Source organism: Perna viridis, chromosome 3 (genome assembly GCF_037379345.1).
Source record: "Perna viridis isolate PV_CMFRI_1.1 ecotype Kerala chromosome 3, ASM3737934v1, whole genome shotgun sequence".
In the NCBI taxonomy this organism is placed as follows: domain Eukaryota; kingdom Metazoa; phylum Mollusca; class Bivalvia; order Mytilida; family Mytilidae; genus Perna; species Perna viridis.
The window spans coordinates 46,437,522-46,453,849 of record NC_142447.1 but is presented as its reverse complement, the minus strand read 5'-3'; the positions used below and the strand labels follow the sequence as shown (position 1 = coordinate 46,453,849).

General features: G+C 31.2%; 1 protein-coding gene across 11 annotated transcripts in view; it reads left to right on the top strand.

The window, feature by feature from the left end:
• The window catches only part of LOC148622512 (opioid-binding protein/cell adhesion molecule homolog), a 46,241-nt gene extending 30,672 nt beyond the window's left edge, over positions 1–15,569 (top strand). For 7 of the 11 annotated variants that reach the window (XM_088572527.1, XM_088572529.1, XM_088572528.1 and 4 more), the window contains 8 exons: positions 1,877–1,986; positions 2,452–2,656; positions 4,138–4,293; positions 4,677–4,742; positions 7,172–7,300; positions 8,573–8,860; positions 9,083–9,274; positions 12,979–15,569. In XM_088572527.1, the coding sequence (XP_088428653.1) occupies positions 1,877–1,986; positions 2,452–2,656; positions 4,138–4,293; positions 4,677–4,742; positions 7,172–7,300; positions 8,573–8,860; positions 9,083–9,274; positions 12,979–13,085 (1,253 nt within the window). In that variant the 3' untranslated portion in view covers positions 13,086–15,569. The remainder of the gene's footprint in view (positions 1–1,876; positions 1,987–2,451; positions 2,657–4,137; positions 4,294–4,676; positions 4,743–7,171; positions 7,301–8,572; positions 8,861–9,082; positions 9,275–12,978) is intronic. The other 4 variants (XM_088572535.1, XM_088572536.1, XM_088572532.1 and 1 more) reach the window with 3 other exon arrangements.
• The last annotated feature ends 759 nt before the right edge of the window (positions 15,570–16,328 follow it).

The window sequence follows — 16,328 nt, the reverse complement described above, 5'->3', positions numbered from 1 at the left end:
TCCTTGTTTAGGAAATATTATAACTATACTAACGAATTTGTATTGAATTTCTGGTCCTTTGGCGATGTTGTTCTTTTTATAATGTACAATAAATACAAGTTTTAGTCTTTTGGATCATCGCCAATTTATTTTAATGTGTATATCAATTTTGTTTTTTGTAAGACTTTTATAATGCTTTCATGTGATTACTGTACGCTTTAACTGAATTCACTTCTTTGCTTAACCTACACGTTTTTACTTTTTCTTGAGTAATTAATTTTCATTGTTCAAAGACATGTTTTTTTTTTCGATTACTTAAATACTAAAAGGTGTAATGTTGTATCGGTGCCGTTTTCTGTCTTAGCATTTTTTCTAAATGCTCATTTTCTTTACTTTTATGACAAATATTTTTTGATGGATGTGTTTTGTAAAAGCATATATTTGTTAATACTGTCAGGCAGTAAGTTTGTCACATTAAATTTAGTGAAAATATTCTGCCGAGGACTTTGAATTCCCATATTTATTTACAACAGTGTTCAATTCGATAACATTGGAAAGAAACATTGCGTGCACAAATGTCGTTTTATTACAAAAAGGAATACATCTCTGAGATAAAATTCCAACAGAAAAGGACAAACAAGAAATTCTTCTCATATTAAAAATATTGCCCTAATAGAGATACCATTTAAATATGTAATTTTTCACTATCATTTCCCTGGAGTTTAATTTTTGAGAAGCTGAATGAGATGCTCAAATGGATTATTACACCCAAATGAATTTGCCTGTCAGTAAAAGAAGCATGCGATTAAACAATTCTCAAAAGGCATTCTGCTATTTTTTTTTAAATGAAAAAAATTATGGACCTCATTCCACTCTGATGGACAACAGCATCAGGTTGATAATGATGCATGTTTATAACCTTGGTTCCCTTGATTACTCTTTTATTTACAAAATTGAGGATCATTTAAAGGACCAATTGTTATTTAAAATTTCTATACTACCCTTTTTGTGAGCAGTTTTTTACACGTTTCAAAATGATTTTTCTGTATGCGTTTTCGTGGGCTTGCTTTGAATGACTCTAAAGTTCGACATATGGTATGCCTTTGTTTTCGTCAAATTATGTATAAATGCATTGATATTGTAAAACAAAGCCAGAGTTGTGTAATGAAAAGATTTTCATGGCCATTTTATGAAAATATACTTACTTGAAAATCACAAATTTAGACCAGCCATCCAGAGCCTAGTAATAATATGTTTGATATGCAAGAGACATACGATGGCATTTGCCTCTTGTTTCATCGTCGGAGATGTACCATAAAACAAATTAAAGAATCGCCTTAGCAGTAATTGAATGTTTGAGTCGATTTGAAAGGCACTATTCAGAAAAGCGCTCAATTAGAAAACTGTCTATTAATTGAAAAGACAAGCCTAATTGGTGTAATGGATCCTAAATTAAAGAACCTTCTTTATGAACACATTTTCTTCACTGATAAAGGCGACAGCAATAAAAAAAGGAAGCAGTATTTTTGTTCCACTCGTAATTCGCTGTATTAGTGTCACGGAATGAATTGCACTAGATGGTTGGAAAATTCTTTGCATCACTGCCTGACATGAACACTTTACCATTAATCATGTATATAGCACGAGAAATGTTTTCAGGTTGTATTCAATCTTACTTTAACATTAATTTTTTGACACTGTGTTTTACAGGAAATCTTTTTCACAAATTTTATTTAAAGTTATTATCAATATTTACAAAAGTAACAATAGATAAAGGTATTATAAATCAAATGAATAACTATTCGACTTTTATGTATGAATATACTTTCATACTGCAGATTTATTTCTTTATATTAAAATCAATTTCATAGATATCTAAATGTTCCACTGTTTTCAGATATTTTTGCTGTCGATCCCAGTTTTGATGTACCAGTATTTAACGTTACGGTTATAGCAGGAAAAACTGCCATATTACCTTGTTCAGTAGAAAATCTTGGTGCTCACAAGGTATAACACTCAAATATGTATACAGTACTTATTTATTAAAATTTGCCACGGGCGTGATGGTAAAATACAGTTCTTTTTTTCCAAATTACCTCATGGTTAAATTTTGATAAAATGTATGTGCAATTAAATAACGCTTTCGAATTGTTCGCCGATTATTAAGGTGTCTTTTACAAAGCTAGTCTTAAAAAAATACATTTCATAGATATAACGTTACATATTTTTGGCCACTGATTCAACGATGCTATCTTAATTGTCATTATCATCTTCCCTATTGTTTTCTTATTTCTTATTACGTTTAAGGTGCATTTGTACTATTTGGTACTGTTTTCGGTGGAAACTTTTTTTCTGAATCGCACTTAGGGTTTTAATAGTGGAAAAAGCGCGACAACATACGTAATGTATAAGAAATGTTCAATGCACATATTCACAAGAATAAATTTTTGATTATGTGATTTTAAATAACAGGTTGTATGGACCGACAGGTTCTCCACTCTCCTCACCTATGACATTCGTAGAATTATCGACGACGACCGAATTGGTGTGGAAAGGCCATTCACGAACGACTGGAACCTACTCATTCATGATGTCAAGTATAGTGACGCTGGCAAATATGTCTGCCAGATCAATACAAAACCAGTAAAAACAAAAATGGTCATGCTTCATGTATTAGGTATGTGTCAAGTAGTTGTTTAGGTAAAGGGTTGTTTGAGGTATATTAAATATAAATTTCCGTATGTCTAGCGACAATTACTGCAGGTTTGATTGAAAGAAACATGCAAATTCATCGTTCGGAAAATAGCCGAAAATATATGTTTTTGATAATATTAAAGGGTCTTCATTGTATATTGAGGCAGAATGTAACGTAAATGATTTCAAAAGGTCTTGTGAATTGCTACTGACAATATATCATTATACCTTGTCATGACGTGCAATGTAATTCTTGCGAAAACATTTATATAAATAAAGACTTCTATAGTATAAAAGGGGATAATATCTACAGGTATAATTTAACATTTTCTTTTATTGTGCTCACTCTAAAACTGAATAATAGGTTCAAATGCTATTTAATTTCTTACACTTTAATTAAAGATAGGATTCTCGTAGTACAGGCAATGTATGCTGGTTATATATAATGAAGATGAAAAAAAAAACAATTTAAATGACATCTAGAGATGTCGGAAATCAAATTTGGTCATCAAATGTTTTAAATTTAAGAGAGAACATCGTAAAGTGCATACATTAGATAATGGTAGTTTGACAAATCGTCCATAGGTTAAATCCATTATACTGGAGACGTAATTATTATCCTGTTTCTGGATAGGCGATAAATCATTCCAAATTATTGAATACATTTACACCTTCAACTTCTCACAAGGTGTAAATGGCAAATTTCACTCCATTGTATTTATTCTCTTAAGTGTATATCTTTTTTTCTCTTCCTAAAGCGATTATTGATGAGATGTCATTAGATGCAAGTTTCTTATTTGAAAGTAATGCAAAGAATCAAGTTTTTGTCACGACCTAGAATTGACCTTTTGTGGGCCCCTTACTTTTTACTGGGAATAATGGCGACATTAACACAAATTTGTTTCGCGTTATACCATTTTGCTCATGATCACTTACTTAATACTTTTCTCTCGACTATTTGTCATAATTTCTGATAGTGAAGCTTAAAAGTTGAGCGAAGTGTTAAATTATAAGTGAAGTTTTTTAGAAAAAAAATATTTTTGTTGAATATTTGATACATTACAAAGACAACTAAAATAGCAATTAAATATTGTTTTCTTGGTTTTGTAACAATTCTGCTATCTTCAATTTGTTTGAAATTCTTTATAAAGTTTTTTTTATGAAGTTTTCTACAATCAGAGTTTTTTATTTGCAATTTTCAAACATATTATTAATATGTATTTGTGTTTTATGTAAATCTATATTAGTAGGCATTATTGGTTTCGGTGACGTTGTTTAATTTGGTATTGAATTATATTTTCATTAAGACAAAATCGTCATAAGTTAAAGTTTGAAAATCATTTGATTCTTTTCGATATCAAACGACAAATGCATTTACCTTAAGAGCGACTTAGTGTTACGTACGATTTGTTTTAACAGTGGATATCATTTATGGCAATAAAAAAAATTCATTATACATTTCAGTTCCTCCACGAATAGATGTTGACTTGTCGTCTGGTGATATAATAACTAGAGAAGGGCAAACAGTGACTTTGACGTGTAACGTTTCTGGAATACCGCCACCTGTTGTTCACTGGTACCGCCGACCTCTCGATCAGCCTATAGAAAAGCAGAAAGAAAGTAAGAAACCAGTTTGGTTTCAAATTTTTACTACTGTTGCATTACTTCCCTTCGATTTCTCAACTCTTGCATTCTCTGCGATAAATGTTTTGCAGCTGAGCACACATACTTTTGTAAACGTTTTAAGGAAACTTTACACTATTTCAAAAGTTAAGTCACACATCATTACGAAGTAATGTGATAAATAACGAAGGGAAGGAGTTCATTGACCATATCATCATTTTAAACCGTCTGTTTTCGATACTTTTATATAGATAAGCGTATATTTCCATTCTATGCAGAGTATTATATTAAATTATTAAAACAAAAACAATGTTTAAAAACAATTTTCGAACATCAATTGAAGATGTAGACCAATAATTTGTGTGTTTAAAATATTTTAGAGTTGGAACCTACGAAGCGTACATATTACCATAGGCCATCATGCACTTACACTTTTCATAAAACAGGTATTCTACACCACTATCTTATATTTAGTTTATGCTTAGTCACAGTTATTGCTAGCAAGAATGGCTTCATAGCGTAGTTCGGCAAAGTCTTAAAGAATCTGTATTTAGTTTTTAAATTGCTAAGAGTTTTACACTAATTTGAGAGAAATAAGAAACCTTTATTTGACGGTCGTTATTTTTAAAAAAGAACCTTGAAACCTTTCTTCAAATTTTTGTGTGTGATTATTACGGATAGCTATTAATGTTTGAAGACCCTGTATTAAATGTCGAACTCACATTTTACATTAATTAATTTGTTAATTAAGTAAATAACTATTCACACTCACAATATTTGTCACACTAACTTTGTCTTTCTGCTTTTTATGTTTGCATTGCAGTATTTATTTTTTGTGTTATGCCTCCTTACGCTGAATCGTGTACGTGCATGTACCCAATTAACAATAATACTAAAACTACCAATGTCAGTATTATATAACATATCCTACAATATCACAATTCATTGAATACTTAACAGATCCCATGTAAATTTTATATCCTATACTCATAATCATCTTCTAAAAGGACTTTTAAACAAAATGCAATAGTTGAGATAAAGTGTTGTTTTGTACTGTTGTAGTCAAATTTTTATGTTGCACCCGTACACGAAAACAATAAACGTTTGTTGGTCACAATGTTTATTTCATTAACCTTTTATTTTGTTGAAGACTGAAGTTATCCAGTACTAAGGTGTTGTAAAAGTCATATGTTGTTTTGAATATTTATTGACGTCCTTGAATCATATTTTGTTTATTGAAAACACATGAATTATAAAAATATATTTGAGTACATAAAATAATGACGTAATATGCATTTGTTTTCAGTTGCAGTTATTGAGGTACCAACCTCTCCGATTGTTGGTGGTTATCGAGCACTTTTAGAGCAGGGTACAAGAGTGTGACTTATTCATTACCCATCTTGCTTTGTGTGCAGTTAATCAACAACCACACGTACAAAATCTTTCCTATAGTCAACTGCGCAGTTACCTATTTCCCATATATATATATAAAACACCGCACATAGGCACAACGTTGATCAAGAGTTTACCCTCCCTAGATACTTTGGTAGATAATTCACAATCTTCGTCTCTTTTCATGTTTTTATTATCTTTTTTCATTTATTTTGTTTTATTTTCTGTTTTATCGGTATTCTCTCATATTTCATGTATTCATTACATCCGCCTAGCTTATGCAATCAAAAAAAATTACATTGATACCCTTTGCAAATCTGTTTGTATTTCATTGAATTCCAAGTTTCTGTAATGCAAAAAATAAATAAGTTGGTTTTATTGCCATCCAAACGAGCAATTCAATGGCTTGCAGACAGAGCTGATTAGATTTTCCAAAATTATTCCATATTAATATATGACACACGTGTAGATGTTTTAAGATGATAAGGCTTAAAATTGTGCATAGAAAAACAATATATAACACTTTCTGTAATCAGATAAATTCTGTATCTTTTTTTAAATTGTACATGGTACAAACCTATGTTCGATTATACTGTAAAATCTATCATTTAAATGAAGGTGTTCGGAATTGTTTGCTACAAAGAAAGTTGAGTCTGGTGTGTCCTCCCTTTTCACCTTTGTGTGCATCCGATTAAGTTCTTCACATTAGCTTACACACACTACAGTCTAACGAAAGAACATTGTATAAGCCTTCATATCCACACTGTTAATCCGTCTCGCCATAATTTAATGCTAAAATATTGTCTTTAAGTTATAAACCTTTCATCATTTGTTTTCTTTTCATTATTTTCTATTATCAAATCGTATGATTTCCATGCTTTTGTTGTCAAATACCTATTATCTACAATGTATATTTTCGCTTTGAAATCTTTGTTTGTTTTTTCGTCACAAGTATGGATGTGAATATATATACTCATTCATATGAAAGAATGAAGTACTTCATGATATCATTATTCCTTTAACACTATAAACGTCAAAAGCAAACAGTATTATTAATACTGTGGAGTCTATTTTTTGGTTTTATTTAAGTCAAACTTGCATATGCCTTTCATATTAAGGTGAATTTCAAAACTTTTCATTATGTTTTTTTTTTAATCTTAAAGTTTGGGAAATGTTTTAATTCACTTTCAATCGTTTTTGAATATCGAACGTAAGAATCACAACGACATGAAGAATCACAACACGCTTTTCAAAGTCCAATACTTCTCACAAGAGTCACAACAGAGTGCTATTCTTGCGCTAAAGCGAACATGATATACTAAACATTTAACATATTTCAAAGTGTTTATGTGCTACATTAAAAATATTATTTTTAGAGCCAATTTCAGCCGCAGCTATACTGCAATGATAAAGTTTAATATGCTTAAACTAGTCATAGAAATGGAACTGAAATAACCTTTTTAACTCTTTATTTTATCCGCAGGAGTTGGTATGAATGGTGAGTTTCTTATCATTCACAACATATCCAGGTATTGTGACGGTGTTTACGAATGTGTTGCTTTCAATGACGTTCCCCCGGCTGTGAATAAAGAAATAAAAGTCGAAGTTGAATGTAAGTGGAAAAGGCTATTTATTACAAACTTACTGGTTAATTGACAATATGAATATAAAGCATATTTCAAACTTCACATTATGAATATAAAACATATTTTAAACTTTACAGTTTCATCTTTAGAAGCTATGTCAGGCTTCTCCTACGTTTTTGTTCATTTTATATGGTCTAAGTCGTCTGTGGATCAACGATCCTTCGTTTAGCTAAACAGAACATAATTCTCTTTCTCCCCCTGTAATGAAACAATTTACCAGACATAAGGTTGCTTGTTATTTCTCTTTTTAATCTATTTATAATTAAATTTAGGACTATTCTGGCGGATTCGAACAGCATAAGCAATATTGGATTTTCTCTATCCTGATATGATAATTCACACTAGAGATAATCAAACAGGACACATCTGAACACCCAAATGAGCTCAGTGTCAGATCTGAATAACACTTTTGGAGTTTTATCATTCTAGGCTTTAGATAGATATTTTGCCAAATGAGACATCACACCCATGATTAATTTCCCGAAGAATAAAATTTACATCACTTAAGACGGAAAAGATATTTTCTTCCAATATACTTGAGAAAAGTAATCTTATTAGGTAAAAAGCGTTCGATCACATCTTCTATGAGTCGTAACTGTAAGCTAAAATAACGATTCTGTGTCTCCTTGTTCAATGGAGGCAATGAAATACCAAATAAAGATGTGGATATTTTGGTGTAATTCAAATGTTTATCAGCTTCATCAATTTCAACTTTTTAAAATATACCATCGCAACTTTTGACATTCTTTGTGATCTGTTTTTACTTCGACAAAATTTTTGATATTTGTTAAAAAATACTTTTCTTACCATCATATAGTCGTTCTGAACCAACAGTTAATGTCGACTCAATTTTACATTTGAATTTTTGAAACGTTATTGGTAGGTAATTAACAATTTTAATTTCCTATATCATATTTTTTGGATGAAAAAAATATTCATTTGCTTTTATGGTTGAGTACTTTATACTCTGTTTGTCGATAGACAAAAGTATGAAATATAGCATGTATTCAAAATGTGCATATGAAGGAATGGCGACAAAAATCAATTTGTATTAAAACGGACTACAATATAACTTCGACTTTTTCAGAAGCTGTTAAGTGTTAGAATAATTTAAATGAATATATGTCTCGACAGTCATATTGTATCAGTTTGAAAAACATCACTTAAAGCCAAGGTAGTCTGAAAAGGAACGTTTAAGAGACATAGTATGAGGGATATGATTTTTTTGGGCATTGTAGTTCCTCCTGAGGTCGAACTTCATACAAGAAGAATTGGACAATCACCTGGAAGAGAAACAATACTGGAATGTCGGATCACAGCTTTCCCCATGAGTCTTCTGGTATGGAGGTTTAACAATCAAGATCTTTTGGCTTCTAAGAAACATCGTGTTGAAATATACGATGATGGTAACCATAGAGTTACGTTGAGTCTCCGTGTTATGGATATCACGTATACTGATTACGGGAATTACACCTGTTTGGCTCAGAACAAACTTGGCACTGATCAGGATGTTATGCTGCTTTATGGTAAGAATATAATCGAAAGTTTTATGAAAACTGAATTGAAAAATTTCAATTGTACTGAAGATTGTACTATGTAAGTTACTTGCACATGAATAATCTTGATAATGTACTTTTTGTTCACATTTCCAAACTTGAAGACACGTTATAGATAAGGTTTTATTTCCTATTCTTAACATATTTTACTTAATTTTCACGTAATGACTAACAGTATACTTGCCTTCCCAGACCACAGAATCCATTCGAAGCTTGTAACAACGACTACAACGACGTTCCTCCCACCACTTATGAGATCGACTGTTCCAAAGACAATATGGCTGCCTGGTAATGACTATAGTCAAACAAATGATGGTAATACTTCTCAAACAGAACCCAAACAAAATGGTGGGATTGTTTGCACCGGAAATTATATAGTCGTTTGTACGTCTATTAGAGAGAACAAAAATGTCCCCGCATGCTTTTTTTAAATGGCATGTTTGAATGGTTTAAAAGCTGGATGTTTTGGCGGTTTCATGAATTAAAAAAAATAGTAAAAGAATGCATGTTGTTTTTAACTAATGCTTGAGGAAAAATAAGTAACAAAAAAGAATATTCTTGTATAATCTTCTATTCTAACATCTTCTTATCTATATTAGACATCAAGTTCTTACTTCAATCAGGTTATTCCAATAATTGTGACATTTGTCATTGTTCGCCGTCTAGAAAAGCAGAGGACTCTAACCCTACCGGTGCATCTGGTCCATGCTCCCAGTTTTAGTGGAGTCCGATTTCCTCATTTGCTTTTTTTACTTTGTATGTATGATTTTAGTTACTTTATGTTCTTTGTTGTGTATGTCTGTTTTCCATGTCTGGTCTTTGTCCCTGGATTGCATTCTTTTGATTACCGCTATAACCTTGTTTCCTTTGATTACTCTCTCACCAAAATGTTATACCGTTCATTTCATTATTCTCTTGACGGTTGGCATTTCTGTTTCATCCTCAATGCATAAAACAAACATTTCAGTTTATTTTTTTATATGAACGAATTGCAGTCGTATATTGGTATGGCACTGTCGTCGTCGTCGTCCGTAGACACTTGGTTGTCGTGCGATAACTTGAGTATTAGTTGGTTGATCTTTATAAAATTTTATAACAAGGTACCAAACCGCAAATTAAAGGTTGAAATTGATTTTCGGGGTTATGGTTACATTCGTTTTAGAATAAGGGGCCAAAAAAAGGGCATAAAACAAGTGTTTCATGAATCTAACTACATAACGCCAATAAAAGCAAAGGAATTTCTAGTATAATGTTCCACAATATTCTTTATCACAGTGTTAAGACTCGGATTGATTGTTGAGGTAAAAAAAAATTTTCAGCAATTAGGAGCCAAAAACGGGGCCAGAAACATGCATTTATCAGACAATAACTTGATTATTTTTGAATGAAGTTGTATTGCATGGTGCCGTACGACGAAAGGAAGACTGAGATTGAATTTTTTGGCTTTGTAACTTAAGCCACTTAATAAGTGGCCAAAAAGAGGCCAGAAAGAAGTATTTTGTCTTACCCATAGCATGTTTATTTCTGGTCTGATATAGAAATTATTAAATGTCGCTTGAAAGTCTTTGATCGAGTTTTTCCATCAGATTTCTGATATTTCTTACACTTTTCGAGTTATAAGGGGCCAAAGGGTTCCATGCCCCAAATTTTTTTACCGATTTTGAAAATAGTTTTTATTGGATTCCAGCCTCATTCCAGGAGCTTTAAGAGGTACGTTTACCTCATTTACCTATCATTTACTATTTTTGAGATAATGAAATACAAACTGATCCATGAATGCACAATGAAGCAGACCTTTATACTTTGAATTTCGAAATATTGTGCAATATTGTGTCCAAATTAGTTGTCGTGTCCATAATGACCTATGTTTAGTATATCAAAAACTAAAAATGTGTCCACACTTGCTTCAAGTGAACACAGTTTAACTGACTGCGGTCTTATCATGCTGCACTCGGTGAAGCTATTTATTTAAACCCCCTGTAAACGAAGTTTTGGGGTATATAGGTTTCACCTTGTCTGTCCATCCGTCCGCCCATCTGTCCGTCATTCCAAACTATTTTCTAAGCAGCTTGAAAAAATTTTATGAAACTTTATGGGTTGTAATAAAGCCACATGGATATGTGCATACTGTCAGGAATTTATGTTTGGACAAAATTGTAGAAATGATGAATGTTGAACTTAGGCGTATTTCGACAAAACTATGTATCATGCATTGTCTGCAACTCATCCTTAACGATTTGCAGTTTTGTTCTGATACTTTAGGTTGTTTGATTACCATATGGAGGAGAAAGAGTAATCAAGGGAACCAAGGTTATAGCGGTAATCTAAAAGAACCAGGGACAAAGACCAGACATGGAAAACAGACATACACAACAAAGAACATAAAATAACCAAAATCATACATACAAAGTAACAAAAGCAAATGAAATATGCATATCGTCAGGGATTCCGTTTCGAATGAAAAATGTAGAATATGACTGCTATTTGAACTTATGCATTTTTCAGCAAAAACTTGGTCTGATGCGTTGTCCGCAACTCCTCCCCAACGACTTGTTGGATTGTTATGAAACATGATGGGGTGTAAGATTACTATATGGAGATGTGCACATTGTCAGAAATTTATGCTTGAACAAAAATGGTAAAAATGACAGGTGTTGGACTTAAGCGATTTTCAGCAAAACTTAGTCTGATGCCTTGTCCACAACTCCTCCTTCAGGACTCACAGGATGTTACATATTGCCAGAAATTAGTCATATTCTGTTATTTTGTTGTCAGCAAAAAATAGTACTGATTGCTGTTTAGAGTTAGGTGTTTGTAAAATGGCAGCAGATTTTGTGTCAAAAGTGTATTGTGTATCCACGATTAAAATTGTGTCTAGTATGAATATTTCATAGTTGACAAAAAAGTCATTGGTAAGTTCATGATAGGATTTTTTTCCTAAATATCGAAAATGTATCCAACGTAATATGTGTCGTAGATTATAACGAGAAAATAAAACAAATTCATTGAAATGAGTCTTCCCCAAATATGGATAATTTGGGGAGATTAGAATAAAACACGGACAGTAGAAATTGGCAACTATTGTTTTCTTTACATACTGATTCATATTTAATACAGGCTTAACGAAATGAAATATGTCTTAAAAGTAAGGGTTTTGGGCATGTTTACCAATTAAGTTCGTGTCCATCTAAGAGTCGTGCAGCAGATGGATCGAAAGATGAAATATTCTTAATTTAGAATGTTTTCATAAGATTATTGAAAATTACTAACAGCTTATCATATTTCTTTTAGTGGTGGGAAAATGCAATCCTATACTGTCTTTTTATATTAAAGGAAGACAATCTTGATTTTTCCAACAACGTTTACTATAACTTTCACCCCAAATATATTCACTAGAAAAATCACTGTCCATTTCATAGATTAAATAATGATACTAGTTTATATCAAAATCGAAATTATAATTAAATACTTTTTTTCGAATGAAAAACTTAATTCTTATTTTGTTTGACCCTAAGTCGAGTATCTGCTGAAACTATTTTTTACCAAACTGTAACTTTTGAGGCAAGGCATGCTCTTATACTACATCTATAATGGTATCATGGTATCCAATTATGTTTTATTGAAATTTAATATCATTATTAGTTAAAACAACATCTGTATGTAAGTTGATGCTTGGGGTAAGGGTGTTGTTTTTTTTTTCTTAATGTGTCTATTATGCAAAATGTTTCAGCTTTTTTGTACACGGGGTTATTCCTGATTGTTTAATATTGTAAAGATGCAATCTTGCCTTGAATACCTGTAGTCGTAATATATTTAGACAACGACAGAAAGAAGTGAACAGCAGACAGTAAATGAGCAGCTTAAAATTATTTTTTTTACCAAAACAAAAATCAAAACAAAATTTTAAAGAAAATCGACAAGTTTCAGATAAAAATTCGTAAGCGTGCACATAAATTTATTTCATACACACCGACATAAAAATACGATTTTACCCACTTTTATTAGCCGTCTCCCTACTCACACCATTGTATCAGAATTTTTTCTTTTACTTTTGAGTTTTAACATATGTAAATCTTATCTCTTCACAGGCAATGACAATGGAGCTTTAAGTTCTAGAGGCCGAAATAATGGTAATATACTATACTCGTCAGTGTTTCACGTGACATTGATGATTATTCTTTACTTTGTCACGTGACAAGAGCATCCTTTCTACGTTAAAAGTTGTTACTTTGTACACGATGCTGGCGGGTTGAAAATACTTGGTAATACTCATCTGACAAGCTTTGACCAAAGACGTTATTCATGACGCCTACCTGATCATGCAACAAACATGGTCAATATAAAGAATGTGAATAAGATGCTGAACTTCTTAATGGAATATTAGTAAAAATACCATTGCCATTTAATAACTTCATTTATGAAGTCATTTTCACTCGCTTAATAATTTCATCTATTTTAGTTTATTTTTATTTTTTTTTTTATTATCTCATTCAAAGTATGTAATATCTCTTTTATTCTAGGTACATGTATTTTATTTCAATCTCTTTTGATGGTTTAAGCATCATGAAAAAGGTTTTGCTGACGATATTCATTATATGAATGATATTAATTATAATTACAAATACGTTTTTTCCTATGAACCTGGCTAAAATATATGAAGCTGCTAACAATCTGTTGTTGAGTCTCTGCTTTTTTTTTGGAAATTAAAGTAATGAATAACTGACATTAACTGCATCTCTTAGCAAACATTTGTCTATACACGTAAATGTAATAAAATATTGAATAAATTTTAATTCCTTAACAGTTGATAATAACTCTCAATAATTTTCCTTTCGATTGAAGTACGCTCATGGCGTTTTATGAACGCATTGACTAAAAGGCCATGTTATAAAAACATTAATATATAGTCATTGCTTATCCGCCATATGTATAGCATACATTTTAAGTTTTGTGTCTTAATTATGCTTAAAATTGCGCATCTATTTTATCTTTGAATTGGCGTGTTAATCTCGGCGCTAAATGTGTCAGCCTAGTAGACAGAGGGATTTACGCAATCTTTATCGTTCAAAAGTGACTTCAAAAATAGCAAGTTTATCCTTAACTACAAATTAACACGGCTGTTCTTAAATGATTTGGTTAAGACGAACAATAAATGCTAAAAAAAACCGACTAACTACTAAATGACCGTTCTTGGTAAGCCTTAAGGTAGCAGATTAACAAATTTTAACATATGATCATACATTTTTTTACTTTTTATCAGCTAATGTGGTAAGTTTGTTTAAACCCTTGGGTTTCTTTGTCCTTTTGTAATGCTTTTGAAACTTGATATGCAAATTATGTCTCCACTTCAGCGCTAGGGGACATATCATTTTCTTATACATTAATCTTCATAGAAGAGTAACCATTTATTCTCTTTGAGATAATTTTTTGTTAAACTATAATATGTAGGAAGCAAAACATGTGTATTTTAATTTTGACCCTTGAATTCCTCGTTTCCCAATCATTAAGACGTTTGGTTTGCTCTTAATATGTTATATAACAAATCACAGAGAGTAAGGTTAGAATCTGAGTGCACACGAGTGGAACTGTATTGTATTTAAAGCTTTTATCTACAAAATGTTTTGGCACATTTATCGAATACAAAATAGGTTCACTGTAGTAAAACATTTGCCCGTAGATTGCCAAATCCTGTAAATAAATGAATTGATCAGTATTTTGTTGATATTTATAAAATATATAAATGTATACAAGATGTAAATGTTACGATAGCTTTTACGTTTATTTGATGACAATTTGATATTTCGTTTTACCAAACTCTGTAGAAAGCAATCCATGTGTATTTTAATCAGATATGTAATCAATATGTAGATTCTTCTAATATCACGTCTTTATTGTTATATATGTTTTTTCCCTAAACACAGACTTCTACGGAAATGACCTACTTCGTTTTTGGTAAATCACAAATTGGTTACATGAAATATCTTATTATATATTGAAATATTCTGTACACTAGATATTCTTTAGTTAAAATGAATGCTAATTATATGCATTCAGATGCTTCTAATAATAAAAAGTAAAAACACACAAATTTGGTAACGAATCTCTGTCCTATTACTGCGGTTCTAACCTTGTCTTAGTTGGCAGGCAAACAAATCGCTGTTACATTTCAGAGACCCTTATAATAAATACAGAACAAGTCGTAGGCGAATCGCTTTCTGGATGCCTACGTGGAAAAACGATGAAATATGTTCTAAAACCAAGATCGAAATATATATCCGCAATGTTGCTTAGACTAATGCGGTATATTCCTGAGTTTTCAATGGAGAAATTAAATCATGTTCATAATATATAAGTATAGTATAGTTGTTGACACAATGTGTCTACCGTCATTGTTTGATTGGACTATGTGTATGTGATCTGTTATAAGAACTGTGTAATAGGTTTTAATCAAGTTGTTGCAGATAACTGCTTTTTATTGTCGGGTATGTAACAAAATAGAAATATTGATATACGTTTAACGTTGTGTTATTTGTTGAATAAACGTGTATTGGGTTAAATTTAGCTTGCCATTTAATAATGTTAGTGATTTGGGTTTTTTTTTCTGATATGTGATGTACATTCCTATTTCAGCAGTCAGGCTGTATGGATTTCTTGTTTGCAAATTAAATATTTTATAGTATGGACGTTTATTTTTTTTTTTTATAAATAATCTCCTTATATAGAACAAGAAAGATTTGGTACTTAAGTTCAATATCAATTGCAAAATTAAAAGAAAACAAGGAAAACTTTGGTATGTTTAACAGTAAAAGCTTTACCGCAACAGATGCCAGAATGTTTCGACATATGTTTTGACTTTTCTTAAAAATAATGTTGTTTATCAGTAAACAACAACTTTTCTAATTCAGTTTGATATTTTCAAGCGCTTAAATGAAGTATTTGAAAAAAAAATTAAAAATTAAAAAAAAACGTACGGAAGCATCACAAGGTCTTCTTTCTTTTAATGCACACTAAAGTCCAATATTTTGAGAAAAAATTACAAACGTGACTGTTAATTTGTTTAGATTTGCATGAGTAAATTGGCTATACCAATTGATTTCTTTAAACTACCTTGTCAAAACGATGCAAACATGAATTTATTGGAGTTTTGTCAATATTAAATCGGATTAAGATTCTTTAATAATAATCCCGTATTATTTAGATTATTCGTAATGGGTTAAACTATCCGTATTCTGTTTTATATATATGTAGTACTAAACAGTTAGGTAAAATTTGGAAAGGTCTCATTGTTTTAAATAAGGCTGTTCTGTTTATATATTTGATGTGTGGAGGTTCAAGTAATTCATAGGTGTATAATGCATATTGTCATAAACCCTCTAGCCATAGTAACATACTGAACACATTTTCAGCGCAAATAAGGGGAATTTTCCAACAATAACAG